This window comes from Python bivittatus, unplaced genomic scaffold (genome assembly GCF_059951505.1).
Source record: "Python bivittatus isolate LINGU-HERP-01145 unplaced genomic scaffold, Pbiv_v1 ctg000430_np1212, whole genome shotgun sequence".
Taxonomy (NCBI): Eukaryota; Metazoa; Chordata; class Lepidosauria; order Squamata; family Pythonidae; genus Python; species Python bivittatus.
Window position 1 is genome coordinate 4,941,080 of NW_028277071.1, and position 16,279 is coordinate 4,957,358.

At 39.9% G+C, this 16,279-nt stretch overlaps 2 protein-coding genes across 2 annotated transcripts in view; both read left to right on the forward strand.

Annotated features, from left to right (window-relative positions):
* Nucleotides 1–2,245, forward strand: part of LOC148215316 (vomeronasal type-2 receptor 26-like) — a 23,676-nt gene extending 21,431 nt beyond the window's left edge. Inside the window, exon 6 of the mRNA XM_088144134.1 lies at nt 1,338–2,245. Within this exon, the coding sequence (XP_088000260.1) occupies nt 1,338–2,245 (908 nt within the window). The remainder of the gene's footprint in view (nt 1–1,337) is intronic.
* On the forward strand, nt 1,337–13,786 carry LOC112542248 (vomeronasal type-2 receptor 26-like). The gene is made up of 7 exons (XM_088144211.1): nt 1,337–1,409; nt 5,709–6,182; nt 7,641–7,818; nt 8,990–9,850; nt 10,573–10,800; nt 11,383–11,509; nt 11,985–13,786. Exons 2-7 carry the CDS (start codon nt 5,938–5,940, stop codon nt 12,884–12,886), a joined length of 2,541 nt encoding a protein of 846 aa, XP_088000337.1. The 5' UTR covers nt 1,337–1,409; nt 5,709–5,937; the 3' UTR covers nt 12,887–13,786.
* The last annotated feature ends 2,493 nt before the right edge of the window (nt 13,787–16,279 follow it).

Consider the following 16,279-nt stretch of genomic DNA (forward strand, 5'->3'; position numbering starts at 1 on the left):
AGAGATGGCATTTCTGATTTTTCCCCTCCTCCAACCCACCCGCCCAAAGGAAAGAGAACTATGCCCCAGTAGGTCACAAAACCCAGAAATGCTTGGAAACAATAGTTATGAACAGAGTACTGTCTGATGAAACCTGAAGCCCAAACTCGTAGGTAAGAAAACTCAGCTGATTGCTAGGATAGATCTCAATACTCTCTTACTACCCACCATGCCAACCGTGCTAACTTTTCATCATGGGGTGGGAGGATTGCCACTGTTAATGTTAATGCATTTCTCTATGTCATCAAATAGAAAAGAGAGAGATTATTTGAAGCAAAGCATAGAACAAAGTTACCTATTATCTTGGGGAAAATTAATGGAATTGTGTTCTGAATGCCTATGTTCCACCCAGGACCAGTGCTTTGACTGAAATGGATTCACATCTCTAAGGAACAAATGTTGAATCTTTCTGATACATTTCAAAATTTGTTCATACCTCAGCAGCAGGCAAGGATCTAGACAGAGGCAGATCAGCTTCCACTTTCTCCAGCACTGAAGTAGTGCAGTGGCTAAGGTGATGGACAAGGAAGAAGGAAATCAGGTTCAAGTACACCCTTATCATGAAAGTTTGCTGTTGACTTTGGCCCTGTCACTCTTTCAATTCAATGTATCCCACCAGGTTGTGGTTGTAGGGAAACTAGGACAACAGTGTCAGGATCTACGCAAGCCAGAACCTTCAATTGTTTTTTTATTGCTTTTACTTTTATTGCTAAGCATATATCAATAGGTGAATAGTGGAATCGTGGGAATGTTATTTTAAACCGCTTGCTTGACTTGCCATAAAAAGGGGGGAGAGGAGGCCAGGTGCCGTTATCTTTATCTTGAAACAGACATCCAAGGCCAGGAGGTGTGAGAACCGGGGCAAGGCGCGAAGAGTTTCAAGCAGGAAAAAAAACCTAGAAGGGGGGGGGAATTTGGGCTTAAAAGGACAAGGGTTTGCTTTGTAGAATTAGACTCAACAAACTATGATGCTGTACGCTTCTCCTGAATAAAGAAATCTCTGATGGAACTTTTGGACTCCAGAGGATTTACTGAACTTTGGGATTGAGTGTGCAGACTCTGACAAACAGAGGGCTATGTGTGTTGCCTAGAGCCTTTGAAGGAAAGGTGGGATATAAATCTAATGAATGAATAGCAAATAAACACATTGATATTAGGTTCTGAATTATGCCTCAGGAAAAGACAACTGCTTGAAAATCAATTATTTTGGAAGCTCATAGTGTGCCTTGAGTTGTTCTCTTCATCTTGATTCTATACAACCACCTCTAAATAAAGTTTCTTGGATTTTCCTTTTTCAGACATGGATTCTTGTTACCATTGTCCAGAGGATCACTATCCCAGCAAAGCCCAGGATCAGTGCCTTCCAAAAGGTATCAGCTTCCTGTCTTTCGAAGAGCTTTTGGGGATCACTTTGGCCATTTTTGCCCTTTTATTTTCCTCCATCACAGCCCTGGTCCTCATGGTCTTTGTTCAGCACAAGGACACTCCCATAGTCAAGGCCAACAACCGGGGCCTCAGCTACACCCTCCTGCTCTCCCTTCTGCTCTCCTTTCTCTGCCCTTTGCTTTTCATCGGTCGGCCTCAGACGGCAACCTGTCTTCTTCGCCAAACTGCTTTTGGCATCATCTTCTCTGTGGCTGTTTCTTGTGTGGTGGCCAAAACCCTCACTGTGGTCCTGGCTTTCATGGCCACCAGGCCAGGCTCTCAGATGAGGACCTGGGTGGGGAAAAAGCTGGCTCTGTTTATGGTGCTTTCCTGCTCCCTCGTTCAAACCACTCTTTGTACTGTGTGGCTGGCGAGCTCTGCCCCCTTCCCACATCTTGATATGCACTCTCTGCCTCAAGAAATGGTCCTGGAGTGCAACGAAGACTCCCCTGCCATGTTTGCTTGTGTCCTGGGTTTCATTGGCCTCTTGGCCATGATCGGCTTTACGGTGGCTTTCCTCAGCAGGAACCTCCCAGACAGTTTCAACGAAGCCAAATTTATCACCCTCAGCATGCTGCTCTTTTGCAGCGTCTGGATCTCTTTTGTTCCAGCCTACCAGAGCACCAAAGGGAAATACACGGTGGCTGTGGAGATCTTCTCTATCTTAGCCTCAGGTGCTGGATTATTGGTCCTCATTTTCTCCCCCAAACTCTACATCATCTTGATAAGACCTGAGCTGAATAACAGGCAACAGCTCCTGAGAAAAGTCCTTATACAATGAATTATAGGAATCAGCCAGCAATGCCAAGTGTCTTAAGTGCTTATTAAAGGAGAAAGGCTGAATATATATATAGAGAGAGAGAGGGGGGGGGGGAAGGGAGGGAGGGGGAGGGGGGAGGGAGGAAGGAGGGAAGGAAGGAAGGAAAGAAGGAAAGAAGGAAAGAAGGAAAGAAGGAAGGAAGAATATATATGTGTGTGTGTTTGTGTGTGTGTGTGTATTCTCTTTCTCTATATTCAATCATTCAAGGGTAAAGGAAAACAAAATATTGAGATAGGTCTGCCCTTTTCTAAAACCCATGATGACCCTGAGTAAAACAAGGGAACATGAGATGATACAGTAGCCTAAAATGTATGAGAGAAAAGATACAGGAATATATAAAATAAAATGTATGAGAGAAAAGATACAGGAATATAAAATTTCCTTAAAATTATCTTGCAAGATACTCCTTTATATTACTGTCGAGGTTACAGATGAAAAAGGGTTTACTAAGTGAATGCTAGGCTTCATTTTAGTTGAAAACAGTTGACCAGTAGTCACATCCCATTCCTATAGGCCAACATCTTGCTCAGAAAAATGCCATTAAGGTAAAAGGTCCCTCAAGCCAAGCTTGATTCCTGGGGAATTCATGCAGTTGTCTGGGCAAAGTGGTAGAAATGTTTATTTATTTATTTTTTTTAATAAACCTACCTTTTACTAAATTAGCATATGATGGTGAGAAGGATTGCAATAAAAGAAAGAGAGAAAGAGAGAAGCAGAGTGGTCTAGTAGTTAAAAGGCTGGACTAGGAATGGGGAGACCTAGTTTCTTGTCCTCCCTTTAGCATAGAAGCCAGCAGGATGGCTTTAGACCAGTCCTCTCTCAGAGCTTAACTTGAAAAATATCTCAGAGAAAGAGAGTAACCAACCACTTGTGCAATGATCCCAAGAAAATGACATGGACCTATCCATTTGGCTAGAGGAAAAGGAAAGAAAAGAAACCATTTAAGAAGACCAGAGAGAGAATTCAGAAGTGTTTCCTCCCTGCTTGGCCAATTTGTCTTTAATTTGGGATCAGGGGAGATGGATCAGCCAGCTCTTTGTACCCATCAAGGAAAACCCCCAGCCAGGGAAGGGTTCAGCCCAACAGAGTGAAAAGCCCAATGTGGAGGCTGGGGGAGCAGATTGAAACAAGTAGAGCCAACAGGCCTCAGAAGAGAAATCTGCTAGGATCCTATGACTTTTTTTTTGACCCCACCCCCTGTTAAATAACATTTTCTCAAAAATTGAAAGGTCACATAAAGGCCAGCTTCCTGAGATGTGTGGGGGAGAGAGATCAACTTTACAAAACTGCCATATTGACATTATGATCCCACCCGACCCCCATGGACACCATTGATATATGTGTGTATTTGTGTGCATGTATGTATGTGTAGATAGATAACTGATAACTGATAGCAGATAGATAGATAGATAGATAGATAGATAGATAGATAGATAGATAGATAGATAGATAGATAGATAGATAGACAGACAGACAGACAGACAGACAGACAGACAGACAGACATGCCACCTGACTCACAGTGACTCTGGATGGTTTACAAATTGTTAAAAACATTTAAAACAAGAAAACAACACAAAACAAAACAAAACAAAAGAACAAAGATGGCAGAGATAACAAACCCAAATGGGAACAAAGAAAAAGAAGAAAAGGAGGCTTAAATCCAAAATTGCTTACAACAATTTTTGCTGAAAGGTTGAAAATAATTTTAATTTATTCATGAAGATAAATGTGGGTTTTTATCTAAAAGCCATTTACAAGATAATATTAGAAATGTCTTGGATATTCTGGAGTATTTGGAGCAACACAGTAAAAAGCAAGTTGCATTGATCTTTTTCGATGCAGAGAAGGCCTTTGACAATTTGAATTGGATCTTCTTGCTTAAAGTTCTGGAAGATATGAACCTTGGAGATATTTTTATTAAATGGGTAAGGCCAATTTATACTTCACAGAAAGCACAAATAATTGTTAATGAGAACTAACAAAACCTTGTGAGATTCCAAAAGGGACAAACAAGGATGCCCGCTGTCTCCACTCTTGTTTATTTTACTTCTTGAGGTACCAGAGGTACTTATGAGACATAAGACAAGATGAGAGAATCGCGGGAGTTAAGATTAAAAAAGAAACATATAAGCTAAGGGCATTTGGAGATGATGAGGTGTTAGTTTTGGAAGATCCCTAGAGGGAGTAAAAACATTAATGGGAAAATTAAAGGACTTTGGTATGGAAAGATTTGGCATTACCTACCACGGAGGGATAGCTTGCTGAGATGGACAAATTGACGACTTTGATTAGAAAAGGGCCATTACTGACATTCATCAGTGAATGTTGGATTTCCCTTGGGAACCCCTTATGGACTTTTTGTGTGAGAAAGAAATGATTTTGTGATTTATAGCTTTGATGATTAGAAAAAATAGGTTATAGAAAGAAGGGAATTATAATGAAATTGGAGAGAGTGGTTTGATTAGAATTGTATGCATAACTGCTGAGAGGGATATTGGAAGCCATTTCTTTATATGTATCTTTTTTTTTCATGTTTTCTGTCTTTTTATTTTCTTTTTCTTTTTTCTATTTTCTTTTCTCTCTGTTTTTTCTTTTCTTTATTTCATACTTCTTCCGCTATATTTTTTTCTTTCCTTTTTTTTCTTTCTTTGAAAGTATTTCTTATTATCTATGTAAATTTTTTTAATAAAAATTATTTTAAAAATAAAGGTGGGGGGGGCGTTTAAATCATACATACCAAAGGCCTGGGCAAGGAGCCAGGTCTTGAGCGCTCTACTGCAATAGCAGTAGGGTGAGGGCCATTCGAAACTGGGGGGACCTCATTCCAGACAAGAGGCTCTGCTACAGAGAAGGCATGTTTCCAGGGTCCCAATGGATGGCATTGCTTAATTAAAGGAACCCAGAGCATGCCCACCATGACAGACCAGTTTGGCTAGGCAGTTACTATGGGAAACAGGGGGTCCCTCAAGTAACCAGGCCCTGTGCTATATAGGGGTTTATAGATAGCAAACAGCACCTTGAATTGCACCCAGAAGCAAACTGACGACAAGTGCAACTCATGAAGCAGCAGTGAGGCATGCCCATTACGGCAAAATGGCAAAAGTGCACTTGGGACCAGTTGAAGTTTTGTGGTGATCTTCAAGGGCAGCCCATGCACAGCCATTGTAGTAATCAAGCCGTGAGGTAACCAGGACATGAGTGATTATCTGAATACCTGATCTACAAAAGGCTGCAACTGGTGCACCAGATGACATACACACTAAATAGAACGAACCGAAAATAACTCCAGTCTCTTGATAACTTAATAAATGAATAATCAAATGAAAAAGAGAAAAAGAGTCTTGAAATATGCAATCAAGTTGTTTTCTTCTATGGTATTGTAAAGAACCTGTAATTTTGCAAAGGCAATTATCTCCCCTGTAGTTAACAAGCTGACAAGGGTAACTTCCACTTCACCTCCCAAAGGACAACCAATTCACCTTGGCAGAAGACAGGCAAGATCAAAATATGCTACTAAAAGATGTTTTGCCATCCAACAAAAGAGACACAACACATTCTGCTTGGTGAGCTTCCCCTGAAGATTCCTAGTGCAAAGTTTGAGAGGGCACTAAAGTCACCCAGAACTCCTTAAGGACACTTAAGACAGGAACTGATGTCCAGAAGAAAATGTTTCTGCCTAATGCCACCCTTTGTTTTCCTGATATTACTGCTACTGCCTCAGACCGTGTCCGATGTCCCAGTTGCTCCATGCAGTATCTGTTACCCTGTGCCAATAAGTCACCGGTATTATCAGCCAGGGGACTTCACCATTGCTGGCATTATTTCTCAAGTCTTCATATTTTCTGAACCTGTGACTTTCCGTCAGCATCCATCCTACGACATCCTGGATAATATCGGGTAAGCCAAGGGCTTGGTTAATCCTAGCATTTTCCATAAGGAGTTTTCTTGCTCCAAATCATATGGTTATCACAAGCAGGTGGTACTTGGGGTATAATTTCATTGAGAGAGGATGAATGGGAAAGAATCTCTGGCTTCATCTCTCTCTCTCCCTCCCCCTCTTCAATAGGAGTATCCCAGTTTCACTGCAGAAGTTATTTGTTGCAAGTTACTACATGGAAGTTTAGTCCTTCCTGATCAAATGGACTATCATCAAATCTACTGCATCACAATTAATCCGGTTGTTATTTTCATTGTTTCTATGTCATGTCCCTCATTCATTCAGTCTATAACCATGACAATATTTCTATAACTGCTATGTATGACTGCTACTATAAATGCTACTCATCATTTAAGAATATCCCATATGTCAAATCTGTGAAAGGAATTTCACTGCATTGTCTTGTATCTGTTAGGAAGGAGGACCTTGACTTCAGCCTGTTTTGCTGTGAAATATTTGGAATAAATAGTGGAGGTAATATGGAAAAAGTCCTATATGAATTCCCATGAGTTTTCATCTATTGTTCATGCCCATCCCTCAGTTGCATTTATCTTGACCTGCCTTTATTTGTTCAAACTGTATTTAGCTTTCATTATTTGGAGAGTTTTGATATTTCTTATTCTGGATTTTGTGTCTCATTTCCTCCCTCTTTCATAGATGAAGATGCCAAATGGAAGTATTTTCTGAGACAATATTTTATGATACTTTCCCTGGTAGCATAAGTGCTAGGAACTGTTTTACAGTTGTGGTGGTGGTGGTAATAGTAGTAATACATTTGCCTGGTATTCCATGAGTATAGATAAATGTCCCTTTTGGAGTGTTCATCCTCTTCTCTGCTCCACATAATATTTCACAATATAAAGTGCCAGATATGTCCAACATCAAAATATTTTGTTTGCAAGATTCAACACCTTGCCTACTTGAGAGCTTTCTAAAAAGAATTCAGATGGTACTGATTATTTGTCCACCAGATATCAGCTGCATATATCAGTTGGAAGTCTACCATCAACTTTGGTAACCCTTCCTGTGAATATGAGCTAGTTTCATAAGCAGCTCTGAAGATACATAGAGACTTGGGTGGCCTCTCCCCTTTAAGATACACAGGCAAATGCAAATAAAGCAATAAGAATAGAAAGCTGATCTTTGAACACTCCAGATGGGAATGAGTCCACTCATGGCTTCCAGGTAAACATCACCGTTAAAGATATATTTTAAAACATCTGTGATTGGTAAGGCTAAGTATTTGCTTTGGATGAAAATTTAGCAAGACTCTGCACTCATTCAGCACGTAAATCACACTGCAGATTTGTGACCCAGATCTATCACCATACCCTGGCCTTTGCATTTGCTGTAATGGAGATTAATGAAAATCCTCAGATATTACCCAATATCTCTCTGGGCTTCCATATCTATAATAGCCATTTTGTTGCAAGTTGCATTTTACTCGCCTCTATGGAGCTTCTCTCCACATGGAGCAACTTTATCCCAAACTACAAGTGTGATACTAAAGATAATACTGTTGCAGTCATTGCAGGACCCAATTCAGATGTGGGTTTCTATATGGCAACCATTCTGAGCATCTACAAGGTACCACAGGTAAGATGTGCACAAACGGCTTAGCTCCTGAACAAACCCACAATATGTCCCATAAGTCTTGGATGTAGTTGTGTATGACTACTATAATATTGTTAAACATTAAACAGCAGTAGATACTATGGGATAGTTGAACACTATATACAAAAATGATACAATCTATGAATCATATGAGTAGAAGTCCATAACTTTGAACAATGAGTTAAGCATAAGGAATTATTTTTAAGAACTAAAAGCTTGATTGAACAGTGAGGTCATCTTTTGGTAATAAAATGAAAGTGAGGTTGCAGCTGCCTGTTGTATAGTGAGGTCAGATGGCCATCTTTTCTATTTCTACATGAGATACAACATACACTTTTGAAGATCTTGATCTTCATTGGGTTGTGCAGGTACGTTCCCTGAAATTTCAAGGGCCAAACTGTGCAGGCCAAACTTCAATAGTGAAAAGATGCAGTACTCCTTTGGGGCTTAAAGTACAAATCCTGACATAGAATACACATAAAAACATACTAGACACACTGCACACTAATGCATACTTGTTTTCTTGACATAATGAATTCACAGAACCTCCCTTTACCTAGATGGAATGACATTTAAAAAGCAGGCAAACTCACAGAAACATAAAGTCGGATGTCCAATTTATGTTGTTGTCTCCTCTCCTCGGGTCAGTCCACGAATCCATATTATAGGAACTTCAACAGATGATTCCATGCTTTCTCTTGGTTCCAGGGTTCAACTGCTCTTACCATTACTAGTCTTCAGTTAGAATCTGTCTTCCTGTAACATGAAATTATTAATCAGAGTTCTATATACAAGTCCTGACTCTGAACTCTGGGACATCATTTCACATCTTTAAGGACTGCTACCTAGTCCCCCCTCAATCCTCTTTTTCCAGGATTGTTCATTCCTGGTTGCTTCCATCTCCTTCATAGTATTTGATTTCTAGTTCCTTGATCAGGAACTAGATCTCATCTTTGCCCCTCTTTGAAACTAATCTTTTAATTACATTTAAAATTTGATGTCCAGACCTGGACACAGAACTCGAAGTAGAGGTGGATTGAACAAAGTAAAACCATTTCTTTCCTGTGATTTGGATATTATATTTCTTCTGATTTAAGCAGATATTGGGAACTGGATCTTCTCTTTTTCCTTGTTATATATCTTTTCCTTACAGTTCACTTATGGTTCTGCTCCAGTAATAAATGAACAGACCCAAAGTATTTTTTTCCAAAGGATGTTCCCTAGTGGGGAGCATCAATATTCGGGGATCCTACAGCTGCTGCTTCTTTTCAGGTGGACATGGATTGGAGTTATTTTTATGGATAATGACACTGGATTGAATTTTGTACAAGTGGTGCTACCCAAATTTTCTAAAAGAGGAATCTGCTTTGATTTTATAGAAACTTTGCCTCCACTGTATTTTCTTTCTGATATTGGTGAAATGGTAGATGAATGGATCAAAACATACAAGAAAATTAGCGATAGCTCAGCCAACGTTGTGCTCTTACATGGAGAAATTCAAACTATGATCTTTTTGATAATCTTCCCTCGTGTTTCAGAATTTGAGAATATACCAATCAAGACCAAAAGTAAAGTCTGGATTATGACAGCCCAGATGGAATTCACATCAGTTCCCTTTCTCAAATCCTTTGAGGTCGATATTATCCACGGTGCTCTGTTGATTGCCCTTCACTCAACTGAGGTAATGGGATTTCAAACCTTTCTTAAAAGAAGAAACCCAAATGTGGAAAATGGAGATGGCTTCCTCAAGGACTTTTGGCAACAGGCCTTTAATTGTCACTTGGCTCCTCCAGCCGGGGAGAAAATCAGTGAAAATGTCTGTACTGGAGAGGAGAAGATGGAAGACCTGCCTGGGTCAGTTTTTGAAACCACAATGACTAGTCACAGCTACAGCCTCTACAGTGCAGTTTACACAATGGCCCATGCTTTGCAATCCATGGATTCATCTCAGTTCAAACCCAGAATGATAGCAGAGAGAAAGAGAAGGAAGAGCATCAGTAAACAGCTATGGCAGGTAATGTCCTGAATGGAGTAATTCAGAAGAGCTGATTAGAACTCCAAATCACTTCAAGTGTCTCCACTCAGCACAGAAAGCTTTTCCTGTGATACATTTGGGGCAGAGGCTTTTCGTTTTGAAGGTGTAATTTGAAGGTGAAAAGAAAATGATATGAATTCCTTAATAAAATGTAACTTATTTTCTTATAAAGAAATGGGGTACAAACACGAACTTTATTAACAACTGTTTTTGCCACTTTCTCCCTGCATTGACTGATGCAAAAGGAAAAGGAAGCAGGAAGTTCACATTCTGAGTTGAGGAACATAACATCCAAAGTTGAGGAAAGTTCTTCCCAATGTGAAGAGGAGACAAATTTTTTTCCTTGATGAACAAGTGTTCTTTCTTTTCCATCCATCCTAATTTCTACCATCAGTATTTTATTCCTGGTGGAATGGTATCAGTTGCAATCATAATGATAAAAGTGTGATGCATCATGACTGAAAGATTCTATTTCTATCATTTTCCTAGGTTTCCCCCCCCCCTTTTTTGGAATAATGTACCAGTGGGCAGATTTAGAAAAAAATGTTTGTATATGAATTAGATCAAGAAAAAATAACACAATATCAATTAAATTAATGGGTTTTACTATGACTATAAAACAATCTTTCTATTGGAAATATATCATTTATTCACTCTCCTTTTCCTTTTGTTCTTTCTTCTTTAACTCTTTCTTCCAAAAGCTCCACCATTATTTGAGAAGCCTCTCATTTAACAATAGTCTTGGGGAAACAGTTTCTTTTGATGAAAACAGGGAACTGAACGCTGGGTTTGATATTATCAATTGGGTGACATTCCCAAATCAAACCTTTCTTCGAGTCAAGGTGGGAAACATTGATCCCCTTGCTCCAAAAGACAAAGCCTTCTCCATTTCTGTGGATGCCATTGTGTGGCCCAGGCCATATGATAAGGTACAGTAGATACAGAGGATGGGGTGCATCTAATCATTTGAAGATTTTTCAAGAACCAGTTTAAGATTTGGACATGAAATAAGTCTGTTGGCCTTTCAGATCAGGTTCACTTTCTACACAATCTGCACTGTTCCAAAGCTCAGCCCTTGAGATAAATGCAATCTCCCCTTCCCCTTGTTTGAGTGCATTTCTGGTTGCTTCCAAGTTCATTTCTTAATCTCTTCCCTTCATCTGGTGATTATTTCTGATGATTATATGGGGGAAAATGAGTTCAAGGAAGGTGACCCTTAAAACAAGCTGGTAAGATGTCATCATCTTCTTCCCCTTTCCTTCCTTCCCCTTCTCCTGATTAAACCACCAAAGGATCACACTATGGCATACAAAACCTAGTTATCCATCATACCCATCTTTCGAACCAATTAGGGAAGGGATCGTCTGGAGGTCACTTTTATGTCTGTTTGGTGTTCTTTCTCTGCAATTGATACAGCAATAATAGGCGTTCTTTGGATTTTGATTCCCTTTTTCTCCCCTTGGCTGATGACTCCCAACTCTACTTTTCCTGTCAATGTTATTTGCACACAGGAACCACCCTCTTCCTTGTGTAATGACCTTTGTCATTTGGGTCACAGGCAGACGAAGAAGGAAGGAAAACCCTTTTGCTGCTATGATTGCTTTCCTTGCCCAGCTGGGGAGGTCTCAGAGCACATGGGTAAGAGACAGTATTTTGAGTTTCATTGCATCACTTTGTGTTTGGTTTAGGACTCATTGCATGGGGACTTGAGGACAATTTGACTGCCACATCTGTCACCCCATTGATTGGCTGATCTGAGCAGCAAAGGGGATGTGACCTTTCCCACTCCATGTTATTCCTCCCAAAGCTGTATGCTCAGTGGAAGAGGAAGAACTCATTGGATGTACATTTTCTTTATCTTTCCAAAACAATGTACAGGTAAATACTAGTTCCTAAGAATGGGACATCTGTACTGAGCTAGGTCAGCTTTATTTTTGTTGTAGGCCATCCACCAGCTCTATAATGTTCTCATCTATGAATGTTTGTGCTTGTAAAACATTGCAACCTGGCTTGGAGCTACTTGCGTGAGATAAGGTATCGCTGGAATATTGGTGATCTGGATGCAATATATGGAAAACCTCTGTACAGAGAAATTGTGCTTTTCTTTTTTCAGACATGGATGCCTGCACCCCATGTCCAGAAGATCACTACCCAAACAAAGAGCAGGATCACTGCATTCCCAAAGATGTAATTTTTCTGAGCTATACAGAACCTTTGGGGATCAGCCTGACCACTCTTGCTCTTTTCTTTTCTTGCACCACGGGTCTAGTGCTTTGGATCTTCCTTAAGTACAAGGAAACCCCCATCGTCAAGGCCAACAATCGGAACCTCACCTATGTTCTGATCATTTCCCTCCTGTTCTCCTTCCTTTGCTCTTTGCTTTTCATTGGTCAGCCGGAGAAGGTGAGGTGTCTCCTTCGCCAAACCGCTTTTGGCATTATCTTCTCAGTGGCGGTTTCTTGCATTTTGGCCAAAACGATCATTGTAGTTCTGGCCTTTATGGCCACCAAACCAGGCTCCAGGATCAGGAAATGGGTGGGAAAACCACTGGCCAACTCCATTGTCCTCTCCTGTTCCCTTATTCAAGTCACTATTTGTATGGTATGGCTGGCAACCTTTCCTCCATTCCCTGATGTTGACATGCACTCTCTGGCTGAAGAAATTGTCCTGGAATGCAATGAGGGTTCAGCGATCATGTTCTCCTGTGTGCTGGGCTTCATGGGCTTCCTGGCCATGACCAGCTTCACTGTGGCTTTCCTCGGAAGAAAGTTACCAGACAATTTCAATGAAGCCAAGTTCATCACCTTCAGCATGATGATCTTCTGCAGTGTCTGGCTCTCCTTTGTTCCAGCCTACCTGAGCACCAAGGGGAAATATGTGGTCGCTGTGGAGGTCTTCTCCATCTTGGCTTCTAGTGCTGGTTTACTAGGCTGCATTTTCCCTCCCAAATGTTATATCATTTTGCTCAGGCCTGAGCTGAATGACAGGCAGCTCCTGATGAGAAGAAGGAATTAATGACCTGAAAACTGTACAGTCTCAGCCCTGGTAAACTAGGCTTTAGGTATTAATCCCATTGTATGGTTTAAAGTAGTCACAAGTACACTGTTGTTTTTAGTTTAAGTGCATCCCTACACTTATTTGTTTAGTTAATTTATATAGCTGTTCTGAACAGATCTGTTTCTAAGGATTTCCCAAATATTCAGAGTGGCTCCTGGATTTCTACTGAGAAGCTGTTGCACAGGCTTGATGGTATTGCTGAGAAACCAGAATTTTCTCTTCTCCTTCAGATCTCATATAGGGAAGAAACATCAGCATTCCATACTGGGACACACATAGTAGAGGAGTACTAATCTTCTCTAAGAAAAAATACTAAGCAGAGGAAGACCTGTTTAATACTTGGATGGGAGACTATCACAACATAATCTGTGTTTTAGTCTAGACTGGGAGGCAAAATGACTAGATGAGTTAATCTGACTGTAAATTGTAATGAGAAAGGTGGTCAAAAGTCCTCACTGATATTGCTGAATGCTGTGTAAATTCTTGACAGGCCAGTTGAATTCTACTCTCTGTAAGAGCTGCCAAACATCTGTTCAGATATCTTTGTAAATTTTAGCTTTTTCTTTGAGTAAAAGAAAATTCCCCAGATCAGTAAGGCATGTCTTCCATCATGTCCTATTCAACTGGGTTGAAAATACACACCCCTATCTGATACTAATGTTATCATGATGGATTTGATTTGTAACTTCTGCTTTAGTATTTTCCCCATTTTTAGGATCCAAATTTGTGATAATTGTTGGTATGTTTTACAAACTAACAAAAGTACATTCAAGTTACTGTACATATTTTTAAATAACATGGTAATACTTTAACCAGATATTGTGAAGATTCAAAGAAATACAGGTCATTAATGCATAAAACGAACCAGTCAAATGTTTGCTTATTTATTTATATTATCTTACATGATATCTCTGCTGTTCCAATCATAGCACTCTGGGAAGCTTCATATTTTTGTAGCTATTTTTATTTCATAATTGGAGGTGTGTCTACGCTATATATCTTGAATGAGTCATTACATTACATATAACTTCTTGTGAATGGGATATGGTTGCATATATATTGGCCTGTGAAGTAAACTCTAGATCAGAAACCTAGCTTTTAAAGAACAGCATGAGCACACGTGGAGTAAAAATATATTTATTTTTTGTTCTGTTTTATTTTGTTTTATTTAAAAGACATTTATGGCCACCCATCTTGTAGAACACAAGTCTGGCTGGCTCCCAACAAGAATAAAACCAGAAACAAGGACATCAACAAAACCAGGCTCCTGACCCAGAATCACTAAGCCATTGCATCCTACAGCCCTCAGGCTCTAATCTCGCCCTATTTGAGCAACTGGGAGAAAAGCCAGTTGCTTGGATAGAGCTGAAATTCTCAGAAGGATAGAAGTGAGAAGCTGAAAGAAGAAAATGCAGTGTACGAAGCAGTATATGTGCATGGTGAAAAAATAAGCACAGTATTGGTGGAAACTAGATTTCTTAAATTTAATCAGGATTACAGTGCTACTTTAGCATCACCTTCCTCTTTTGCTGGGTTTTCTACACTCAGGGTTAGGGATGAAAGTGTCCTATAGATAAAGTTCTGCTGATGAAGAGATAAAACCATCTGGCAACTAAATTGATATTATGGATATGGAAGCCCAGTGAGATGCTAGGTAAGATCTGAAGATTTCTATTACAAGGGAAGCGGCAAACATTCAATTAGCTTGTGTCCCACTGATGTCAGTAAGTGTCTTCAATTCAGTGTGGCACCACCTCAATCTCTTCTTGAACTGTTTTAGGGTTGTGCTTCAATTTAGAAAAGTAAGCAGGCAATGCATAGCTGCTTTGCGGAATTCTCTACCAAACGGCTAGGAAAAAAGATGAAAGGATGATTCAACAGGTTCTCCAACAACTTCTCAAGGACAGGATGTCCCCTTACCAGTATGAGAGACTATAAGAAGCCTGGGAAAGGCATGAGAGGGAGAGAGTAGGTGTAAACCATCAAGAGCTAGCAGGCCAATCAGTTGACAGCTTATCTCATGAATGGCAACGTGCTCAGGTGGAAAGAAACCTAGGAAGAAATGTTTCAGTTCATTCTGAGCTTCTGCCTCAGTATGAAGGAGGCTGGGAAATTCCTCTGACAGTTTTCAGGATTCTGTATTTATCCCAGATTACCATTAAAGACACCAGGCAGTTCTTATGGATTTGATCTAGCCCAGCTGACGAGGCTTGACCAGAAAGCTATCTGAAGATCTGAAATGGTTAAAAGCCTTAAAGTAATTAAGTCAGCCATACTATTGTATAAAATCCCATCCTTAGAATATTGCATGTCATAAAAATTAGAGAGAGGGCAATGGATGGAGCATATCTGCCACTTAGCAACCCTGTTTGAAGTTCTATGTCAAAATCAAAGAGCTGAGGGTTGGACCTATTCAATCTATTTCTGCCGTTTGCAGCCTTCATTCTAGTATGGACATGGGGGATTCATGTTTATCAGTTACCTATTTATCATTTTAGCAGAACTGAAGAACAGGGAAGCAAGAACCATTTGTAACTTTATGACAATAGGGTTTCTTGATCTCGAAGCACTTAGTGATTGAGGAAAAGAGCCCTATTTAGGATTTCTAGTCAAATGCATGCCTTCTGTGTGGATTAATATAAGGTACACTAATGTCCCCTCTGAGTTGAAGTGTCCTCAGAATACTTAAGACCACAAAAGTATTATCGCTACCATCCCCCAGGGTGGGGTTGGAATGTTACAGACATCCCATTCAAGTGCTGAAAGAAAGGTCAATAGGAAAGCAGGTCTTTTATTTTTCCACATCTAAATTATTGTTTCCATTTCTAAATTAATAAACACTGCAACCCTTTTGTGAGGATGGATGAATTCATGTCAAAAATATCAGTGAAATCATATTTTAACAGAGCTGATGAAAACAATATGGAAAAATTCTGAACTGAAGTTTAGTGACCCAAAAGTGGATCGGAACCCCACAAACTGTACTGAAATAAAAAATATAGATGGCAAATATGACAATGCAAAGTCAGCCCCAAAAGGGGACGGGCTTTCATCGCAACACCACTTTCATCCTCTTGTCTGTTTTGACTGCACGTGGACATACCCCTGCACTGGTCTCTTGCTTGTAGAAAGTTGCATTCTTCTGAAACTTTTTAGGAAAAGAGAAAAACTTTGCAGAATCTATAGGGGAAAAAATGTTTTCTTCTGCTACATGAACATCAAGTTATAAGTAGGTGTTTAAATTTCCCATAATTATCCAATTGATGCTGATTACTTGGACAACTCCTCCTGGTGACAAGGGATTTTCTTGGAGTAACTAACAAAATAGTGAATCAAAATTAAAAAAGCATT